Source organism: Balaenoptera borealis (genome assembly GCF_965194805.1).
Source record: "Balaenoptera borealis genome assembly, chromosome: 19".
In the NCBI taxonomy this organism is placed as follows: domain Eukaryota; kingdom Metazoa; phylum Chordata; class Mammalia; order Artiodactyla; family Balaenopteridae; genus Balaenoptera; species Balaenoptera borealis.
Genome location: NC_138878.1, coordinates 56,905,773 through 56,915,785, shown reverse-complemented (window position 1 = coordinate 56,915,785; position 10,013 = coordinate 56,905,773). Strand labels below are relative to the sequence as shown.

The following is a 10,013-nucleotide window of genomic DNA, read 5'->3' as shown; positions in this document are numbered from 1 at the left end:
AAAAGAGCGGAACGTCCTTGAGAGAAGGGAAGAAGAACCAGAAGGGACGTGCAAACATTCTGACCCGCTCCACCCTGCCCCATCGGCACAACTGTGTGGCGCCCGAATAAAACAACCTAGGAAAGCTACTCAGAGAAGACATTTGCATGACAGCCTCGAGTCTCTGGACGACCTGACCTGGGAGGACTATGCAGATGAAGTCATTTAAATGCCCCACCCCCTCCGCCAGCACCCAGGCTGAGCAGGGACTCAGGCCTCCCGTGAGGGTGGTTTAAGGCCAAATTGGGGATGGGAGAGCAGTTGGGAGTGTCCTCAGTGGGCTGCACCTGTCCCTGGCAGACCATGTGCGGGTGTCAGAGGTTCACCTGGACACAGGAGGCAACACACACTGATCTCAAATATGCACAGGAGTCCCGGTGGCACAAAAGCCCACACAGTCTTCAGGGGCACACACAGGGTTCATGGTCACACACAAGTGTATCAAAGGAGTCAAATGCACAGCAAAACACACACAGACCTCAAGGGCACACAAACACAGTCACACACTAAATAGACACTGCCTCAGACTTTCAGGCATCAGACATGCATAGCTATCACCCACCGGGCCCAGACCCAGGGCTCAACTACAGGCCTGAATTCTCATTCCCTAGCTTTGGTGTCCCAAACAACGCCAGCCTCACAGACACAATCACCAAGGACACAGAGTAGTCATAAGCAACGGTGTCACACACACAAGCAGCACACATTCCTACAGATCCCATCACACCCATCACAGAGGGACATTAGTGTTACGTATGTGGGCAAACTCCCTCTACAACAGACACCTGAGCCATGGAGTCATGGTGGACCCCCATACCATGTCCAACCCAAAAACATGGCCCCCAAACACCGTCAGTGACCTCTTTTGCCCCCCCCTCCCTCCCCACCACCCCAAAATGATGGAGGCTATGACACAGGTGTAAACAATGCTTTATGGGGGTGGGGTGGGGACAGGACAGGCCTCCAGGTAAGGTAATAAATAACACGTACTCGCAATGGCAGGGCCAGGGGAGCTGAGGCCAAATGGCCCTGGTCGCGGGCTTTGGAAACTCTTTGAGTATGGTTAAGGGTTCAGGGGAAGAGGGGTTAGCCAAGACAGAGGAAGCAGCAGCAGGTACGGATTCCCCCTTCCCCCGTGGCTCAATCTTGCCCCTCAGCCAGGCCCCACCAGGCCAGGGAAGGGGGACAGGTGGCGGGGCAGCTTCTCTGGGGCCAGGTCAGGTGAGGGGCTCAGCCTCCCAGGGCCTGGGTCTGGGCCCCAGCCAGAAGGACAGGGCTGGTCCTGGAGAACGGGTGAGCTGAAAGAAAAGTGTGCCGTGAAGTGGAGGGATCTTAGGTCTGTCGGCTGGTGTCTGTCTCATTTCTGGGTATCTTCCTGCCCGCCTATCTGTGCCTGTCTGTCCATACTTTTCTCTTTCTCCCAAAGTTTCTACATTGTCTGACTTTCTGTTTCTTGTCTGCAGGTACTTTGGGGCTCTAGAGCTGAGGGCACGTGCATCTCCCTGTTTACTTGCCTTAGAGAGCTGCCTCCTTGAGTCTGTAGAGGGGCATCTCAGTGTCTACATTCTGTGTCCCCACCTTTGCACTTCTGTGTTCCTCTGTGTTCCTGGATCATCCAGGCTCTAGGTCTCATTCCCGTGCTTTCCAAACCGAGGAGACACATCAGTTCCTGTTTTGTAGTTATCTGCAGATAGCATTACCTGGGAGCTTCTAGAAATCCCCAGATCACTTCAGAATCTCTGGGGTAAGGCCCAGGCATCAGTATCTTTTAAAGCTCTCCAGGTGATTCCAATGTGTACAACTGCATTAGTGGGTTGGGAAATCAGTTTGGTGGGCCTTGAGCAATTGTTGTAACAGAATAAAATAGAAAATATCATAAAAATTAAAATGTTAACATATTAAAAAAAAAAAAAAAGAAAATTTCAGAGTGCTTCATATCTTGGTCCATAGCGACTGAAAGCAGATGGGTGGGGGCCAGAAGCTGGGGAGAATGGAGAATGAATGCTTAAAGGGTATGGGGTTTCCTTTTAAGGGTGATGAAAATGCTTTGAAACTAGACAGAGGTGGTGGTTGCATAACCTTGCAAATGTACTAAATGCCACTGAATTGTACGCTTTAAAAATGGCTAAATTTGTTGTGTGGATTTCACCTCAATTTTAAGAGAAAGAATATTAATACTAGAACATGTGTTTTAGTTTTATACGTGTGTGACTGTATTAGATCAACAAATAAAGTATATTTCCTCCTGTAGAGTGCAATCAACAAAGTTTGAAAATGCAGTCTTATTACATTTGATTCACTGAGGGAAAACCCTGAAACAGACTCAAAACTAAGCTCTGAGGCGAAGAGTACACACCCATCTGATTCTACATAGCCCAGAGTCTTTAAAATGGATAAGAAGAAGAAAAATAATAAACAGCCCTCGTTTATCAAGTCTTAGTTTACTGACTGTCAGGCCCTGTTCTAAGCACTTTACATGAATTAACTTAATCTTCTCAACACTCACATGAGGTGGGTACTATCATTAGCCCCATTTACAGATGAGGAAACCAAGGCCCAGAGAGGTTAAATAATTTGCCCAGAGCTATGAAGTGACAGAGTTGGAGTATAAACACAGGCAGCCCAGCTCTGGAGTCTGTGATCTATCACCTTCTCAGATGGGTTAGACAAACACCATACAGATAACAATGATCAACTCTGTCAGTTGAACTGAACGCTTTGAAAAGGAGGGGCAGTTGTGCGACCGCCCATCTAGAGGGAGTGACCCCATTTGGGAAGCCTATGAAGGTTCCCTGCAGGAAGAGGCATTTTAGCAGAGACCTGATGGTGAATGGGAGTTGGTGCCAGAAGGGAGGAGAGGCACAGCAGATGCAGAGGCCTGCAAGGAAAAGAGCCCTGCCCGAAGAGCTCATCCTTGACTCCTCTCTCACACATTCCATATCCATGCATCAGGAAATTATGTTGGCTCTGCTCTCAAAGTACATATATCCAAAGTCTAACCACTTTGCTCCACAGCCATCCTGGAGCTGCCAGTGGCTGTGGGGTGGAGGGTGTGGTGGGCATGAAGCACAGAGACAAGAATTGTCAAGACATACACACCCGCAGAGAGGTGGGGACAGGACCAAATCCTGTAGGAACTTTCAAGCCTGTCAAGGACTTTGGACCAAGCACAGGGGAACAAGCATGGCTTCCTGGAGGAGGGGGAGGAGGTTACCAGAAAAGAGAGGGAAGGAATCAGATTTGTGATTTAGGAAGACCTAGTGACTACATGAGGAGGGGACAAGCCTGGAGACACAGATCAGGGAGGGTACAAACCTATTCACTTCGCAACCCCTCCTCCGCCCCCACCCTGATCCTGTCCATCATCGTCTCTCACCTTGACTTTGGAGTGGCCTACTCACTGGTCTCCAGGCAACCACCCCTGCCCCCTTCAGTCTCTCTATATGCAGCCAGAGGGGCCCTGTGAACACCTGAGTCAGATCTTATCCCTTCTCTGCTCGGAGGCCTCCTATAGCTCTCATCCCACCCAGCGTATAAGCCAGGGTCCTTGCCGTGGCCCGCAAGGCCCTAACTCATCTGCTTCGTCCCACCCCAACCTCATCTCCAGCTCACCTACTCCCCGGCACGCGCGCACGCGCACACACTCCACTCCAGCCACGCTGGCCTCCTTGGACTTCCTCACCCAGGGGAGGAGGCAGGACCTCACCTCAGGGCTTCGTACTGGCTGTTCTCTCTGCTTAGAACACTCTTCCCCCAGGTCCCCACGTGACCCCTCCCTCAGCTCCTTCAGGTCTTTGCTCAGATGTTACCTTCTCAGTGAGGCCTCCCCTCATCATCCTATTAAACACTCCACCCCTCCACCTCCCCTCCCTCCTTGATTCTTCTCCATAGCTCTTACCGCCCTGCCTACTATACAGTTTGCTTGTGTATCTTGTTTATTGTCCATCTCCTCCACGAAGGCAGGGATTTTTGTCTGTTTTCCCCACTGTTGTAGCCCCAGTGCCGGGAACAGGGCCTGGCGCAGAGTAGGCACTCAACAAACATTTGATGAATTATGAATGGGAGGGTCAGAGATGCAGGGCAGAGAGCCGGCGGTGGGATGGGAAGGACGGGTGGTTTCCCAGGGCTGGGAAGGTGGCCCCTTTAACTCAAGTGTTCTTGTGTCTTTCTTCCTCACTCTGTTTCTCTTGTCATCTCTCCTTTTCTGTGTCTCTGTCTCTGCTCCGTACTCCCCTTTGCCAGGAGACCAGCCCTGCAGCCCGAGTCCCCAGTATCCCACCTGGCTCTGCAGGTCTCAGCAGCCGCAGGGCTGAGGGGCCACGGCCTGGGCACTCCGAGGCTGCCGCAGCTGGCGAAGGGAGGCGTCACCATATTGAATGCCGGAGCCCATCCTCTCGGGGTCAAGCTCACCTGGGGGAAGCGGAGAGGTGAGGACTGGTCCCTTGGAAACCCCTGGACCCTGCCTTCCACTCCCACTCCGGGGAGTTGGGGGCCTCACCTGAGTCGATCTTGTTCAGAATGGTGCGGGCACACTTCAGGAAAGCCTCCTCCACGTTCTCACCCGTGAGAGCACTAGTTTCCAGGAACATTAGCTCTGGGGGGGCAGACACTCGGAAGGTCAGGGCCTCAGTCAGTCCCCATCCTCCACTCCAACTCTGACCTGCTGCCTCTTGTTCTGTTCCTCAAACGTTCCATCTTTGCCTTCACTCTGGGCCTCCGTACATGCTGTTCCCCTGCCATGAATGCCCCCTTCCCCAGGTACCCACCGAGCTCTTCCTTCAGAGCTCAGCTCACATCTCCTCCTCCAGGAAGTTCTCCTGACCTCCCAGGATGAGTCAGGTGCCTCCTCTGGGCTCCCACAGACCCTTGTGCCTCCCCGCTCCCAGCCCTGACCTCTTTGGGCTGTCACTATCTGGAAATGGTCCTCCCCCTGGCCCCCGGACTGTGAGGCCATGAGAGCTGGGTCCAGGGCTGTCTTCATCACTGTGTCCCCAGCACCATCTAGCACAGGCCCACCACAGTGCACCCACCAGCCATGCGACAGCCATCTCACAGTAAGTAAGAGCCAGGATTCAAACCCACATCTTTCTGATGGCAAATCCTCTAAACCTGCAGGTTACAAACTGGAGGAACATGGACAGACCCTAAGCCAGCAGATTTTGGCCAAAATGATGTTTTCAAATGAGTTTAGATCTGCTTACCTTTTGATGTTGTTGTTATGTTCACTAGTTTATTTTTTAGATTCCACATATAAGTGATACCAAACAGTATTTGTCTTTCTCTGTCTGACTTATTTCACCTAGCATAATGCCCTCCAAGTCCATCTATGTTGCTGCAAATGGCATTATTTCATTCTCTTTTACAGCTGAGTAGTATTCCATTGTGTACATATATATATACCACATCTTCTTTATCCATTCCTCTGTTGATGGACACTTAGGTTGCTTCCATATCTTGGCAATTGTAAATAATGCTGCTATGAACATTGGGGTACGTGTATCTTTTCGAATTAGTGTTTTTGTTTTTTTCAGATCTATACCCAGGAGTGGGATTGCTGGGTCACATGGTAGTTCAATTTTAGTTTTTTTGAGAAACCTCCACACTGTTCTCCATAGTGGCTGCACCAATTTACATTCCCACCAACAGTGTAGGAGGGTTCCCTTTTCTCCACATCCTTGCCAACATTTGTTATTTGTGGTCTTTCTGATGATAGTATCCTTGCATACCTTTCGATGTAGCTGTCAGTCTTGTCTACTCCCCTAACGCCAGTGCCTGCTAACCTGGGGTCTACCCTGTCCCCTCTCCCTTGCTCACAAAATGTACCCGTCCCCTAGGGCCATCAGAGTTTGCAATCTCCACCTTATACCAATACCCTGTGCTGCCTCCCCATAGTGGGCGAAACCTTCTTAGCAGCCAACGTGAATCAAGCGCCCATCCATCCAGGCAGTGCTGAGAACTCCCCATGGACCACATCCCTTAAGCATCACGCACTATGTGAAGCAGAAACGCTGTGATCCCAGCTTTCCAGGTGAGGAAACTGAGGACCAGAGTGGTCACACAGCTCGCAATGTGGCAACACCCAGATTTGAACCCAGACCTCTAAATCTCCACATTCCCCTGCTGGGCAGAGCAACAGAGAGCCAGGAGGCCCACGGGCCCCACTGTATAGCCCCCCGCTCCCAGCCCTCACCGTTCTCCTGGGCAAAGCGGGAGGCCTCCAGGAAAGTGACCTCACGCTCCAGGTCCAGGTCCTTCTTGTTGCCACAGAGAATGACCACGATGTTGGGGCTGGCCAGCGTGCGGGCGTCCGTCAGCCAGGCGGCCAGCGAGTTGTAGGTCTCCCGGCTGTGGAGAAGGGAACCAGGAGGGAGGCGGACGTGGGTGGGGGGCAGCCCAGGCCCCGCCCCGCCCCACTCCGTGCACCCACCTGGTGATGTCATACACCAGCAGGGCTCCAGCCGCCCCTCGGTAGTAACTCCGTGTCACCGACCTGTGGGGCCAGGGGGACCCAGTCACCCCCGAGGCTGGGGTGTGCCCCAGGACTGCCCCCCTCTGCGGAGAGAGACTGGTGGTTCGGAGGCCCCCCTTCACTGCTGGCCCATCACCCTAAACCCGGCCGTGGTCTACAGTTTCTCTCACTCGCGGTCTCTCTGTTTCCCTCAATCTCTATCGCACTTAGCTGCCTGCCTCCGCCTCAGTCTCTCCCTACCTTTTTTTTCAGTTTTTCATTTTTTAAAATTTTTTGGCCGTGCCACTTGGCTTGTGGGATCTTAGTTCCCTGACCAGGGATTGAACCTGGGGCCCCAGCAGTGAAAGCACTGAGTCCTAACTACTGGACGGCCAGGGAATTCCCTCTCCCTACCTTTGACTCTCTCTGTGTCCCTGTCTTTCTGCACCTCTTCATTGGTCTGTGCCTTTCTGTCTCTTGTGTACATGTGTATCTTTAATTCTCTATTTCTCTCCATCTCTGTTGCTCTGGCTCTGTCATCCTCACCCTTTCCCATTCATTCATTAGTTCATTCAACATTTTCTGTCATCCCCCCTTTGCCCAGTCCTAGCCAAGCACTACACAACTACATCCGCTTGGCCCTCTCCTGCTCTGTTTGGGGGAGGCCCCCTTCCCAGAGTGGCCGACTGTCTGCTCCTCCCTGGAACAGGCTGGGTCCCTCTGGAACTCATGCAATCATGCCGCAAGCATTTATGGAGCACTTACTGCCAGCCCGGTGCACGTCGTACACCTATCTCCCCTCCACCCTCTCTCAGTCTCTATCTCTGTGCACCTCACGCAGAGAACTCACACACAAATATTAACTCAGCAGCTACTCAGTGCTGCCCAGGGACCACGCTTCCCCATGGACTGGATTCCCTTATTTCTCTCTCCCTGCTGTCTGTTTCTCAGACTCAGGGTTTCCATGTGTCTGTCACCTTTTCTGCAGAGATGTCCTGAAGACATACTGTGTGCTGAGTCCTACACATTTCCCTCTCCCCCCAAAACATCCATTTCTGCATCTCTCTGGCCACCCTTGTCCTACTCCCCCTGTCTCTCACCTCTGTTTCTCTTTGAGTCTCCTTATCTCCCTTCTCTTTCTCTTCTCTCTCAATCTGTCTCTCTTTCTCTCTCCCTTCCTGAGTGTTTGTATCTCTCTTTCAAGTTTCCTTTTCTGTTTTAGTCATTCTCTGTCATTCTCTACCCCTCGCCCCACCCCAAGCATCTCCTTGTCTCCAGGCCTCGTTTCTCCCTGGGGACAAGTCTCCGTCCCTCCAGCCACATGGGTCTATTCCACAAAGTCTCGCTAGGGTCTGTCGTCCCTCCCTGGCCCTCTCACCCTTCATTATGCTTCCTTCTCAATCTCTTTTTCTCATTGTCTCCGCCGTCCTCTCTCCAAGATGCCTTCTTTCTTTGACTACATGGACCTGCTCATCACACTCTTTCTCTCTCTCTCCCTCTACCTTGCCTGCCCTCTCAGCGTCTCCTTGCTCCTGTCGTTATGTCTCCAGGTAACTCTGCACACCTCTATCCCTCCTCTCTCCTCCCCTCTCCCCTACCTTGTCTCCATGGGGGCCCAGCCCACCTACCGAAACCGCTCCTGGCCGGCTGTGTCCCAAATCTGTAGCTTCACGGTCTTCCCACCCACGTTGACCACCCGAGATCCAAACTCCACGCCGATTGTGTGGTTGGAGTCCTGTTTGACTGGGAGTGGGAGGGGAGAAGAGGCAGTGCGGGGGCTCAGAGGATTCCCTGTCCTCCAAGGCCTCCTCAGCCTGTACAAACCCATTCTCATTGCTGGGGTGACTGAGGCTCAAGGAGGACCTAGCAAAGAGCATATACCAAGGTAACGACCAGGCAGCCAGCACTGGAGTTGTACCTCTGGCCAGCCCTGCCCCTGCCCACCCCGGCAGCTGCCTACTTGCCCACACCATGGCCATGCCCACAGTTTAGTGCTCCCAGGACCACTGTCAGAAACTCACACTTATTCTCAATGAACTGATGAAGGAGACATGATTTGCCCGTTCCTGCACTGCCAATCACCAGGAATTTGAAGAGGAAGTCTGAGCAGATGGAGCCGAATTCAAGGAAACCCATGCAGAGAGAAAGATAGACATGAAAAGATGGAATCCAAAGACCATCACAATTATGGGGAGAGAACAGACACAGACAGATACAGAACAGTGGGTAACAACTGTAATGGATAATTCTTATATAGTGCTTACCACATACCAGGAACAGTTTTAAAGGTCTTTACTTACATCAACAACTCAATCCTCAGGAAAATTCTGTGAGGGAGGTATACTAATAATTATCCCCATTTTCCAGATGAGGAAACTGAGGCCAGAAAGGTTAACTGACTTGTCCAAGATCCCACTACTAGGTAGAGCTGGGATTCAAACCCAGACCAACTGGCTCCAGAGTCCAAGATCTTAGCTATTACCTTGCTAAAGCCTCTTGAAAACCATTTTATCAAGGACTACAATCTTGCCCTTGCCCCCCACAACTCACCTCCTACCACTTTGATTCATTCACTCCACTCCAGCCTCTGGCCTTTAGTCTACTCCCTGAAGGTGACAAGCTGGTTCCTACCTGAGGGTCTTTGCATTGTTCCCTCTGCTTTTCTCTGTTTGTTGAATGAATGCGGCTCCCTCTGACCCCTAAACCAGTGCTCCTTTTACCGCACCCTGTTCTCCTACTTCCTATCTATCCATCCATCTAGATTTTCCATTTCTCAGTCCCTCCATCCCTCCCTCAGCCCAAGGCCCTACCCCTATTCTCAAGCTTAAGCCCCACCCCTTGCCATTAGCCCCACCGCCTAGTTAAAGGACAACTCACCCCCAACCGCATTCCAGACCTCTCCCAGAGCAATCCCCGGGTCCAGAGCATCCCTTCAGCGTCGCCCCAGCCCATCAAGGTTGATCCCTGCCATTCACACAATCAGCCCCGCCCCATCTACTCAGGCTCCGCCCAGACACATTAAGGCTCACCCTTTCCCTCAAGACCTACCATGATCCATCAGGACTGTTTCCCTCAAATCCCGCCCCAGATCTATTTCGCCCAGACACCAGACCCTCAGGCTCCGCCCAAACTGATTAAGCTCAGCCTCAGACCCACTAAACCCCTCCCAGCATCAACTAGGCCCTGCCCCATAATACCTGACCCCGCCCCTGATATATAAAGCCCCGCCCCATACCCACAGGCCGCATCCTTTCTGGGCCCAGACCCCAGACCCCAGCTTCTGCCCACCACCCTCACCGTAGGTCTCAGCCATGACTCGGTCGCGGCCGCTTAGGGCCGCAATATGGCGACGCGGCCGCGCCTGCTCCTCGGCTGGCAGCCGCTCCACACTCGGGCTGCAGCCCCGGCTCCTTCCTACTCCCCGGGCCGGCGCCGCCACTTCCGCCTCCACCCCCCTCCGGCGCGACCCGCTAATGCTGCGGGACACCAGGCCACGCTTCCCAAGACAAGGATTGGCGGACTCTGC

The 10,013-nt window shown here is 52.7% G+C and overlaps 1 protein-coding gene across 2 annotated transcripts; it reads right to left on the bottom strand.

The window, feature by feature from the left end:
- Positions 1 to 952: 952 nt before the first annotated feature.
- RAB4B (RAB4B, member RAS oncogene family) lies at positions 953 to 9,968 on the bottom strand. Of its 2 annotated transcripts, XM_082367573.1 has the most exons (8): positions 9,785 to 9,964; positions 8,509 to 8,589; positions 8,116 to 8,230; positions 6,467 to 6,529; positions 6,230 to 6,384; positions 4,538 to 4,633; positions 4,319 to 4,449; positions 953 to 1,337 (listed from the first exon to the last, which is right to left on the bottom strand). In XM_082367573.1, the coding sequence occupies exons 1-7, from the start codon at positions 9,798 to 9,800 to the stop codon at positions 4,334 to 4,336; spliced, it is 642 nt and encodes a 213-aa protein (XP_082223699.1). In that variant the 5' UTR covers positions 9,801 to 9,964; the 3' UTR covers positions 953 to 1,337; positions 4,319 to 4,333. The 2 variants fall into 2 exon arrangements, with proteins under 2 accessions (XP_082223699.1, XP_082223698.1); XM_082367572.1 differs by lacking the exon at positions 6,467 to 6,529 and having other exon boundaries at positions 9,785 to 9,968.
- Positions 9,969 to 10,013: the final 45 nt, after the last annotated feature.

Excerpts from the sequence above, each read along its gene's own strand:
- RAB4B (XM_082367573.1), bottom strand. Across the intron at positions 6,530-8,115 it reads GCCGGCCAGGAGCGGTTTCG|GTCGGTGACACGGAGTTACT; the intron begins GTAGGTGGGCTG and ends CTGGCCCCACAG. Across the intron at positions 4,634-6,229 it reads CCGCTTTGCCCAGGAGAACG|AGCTAATGTTCCTGGAAACT; the intron begins GTGAGGGCTGGG and ends CTGCCCCCCCAG.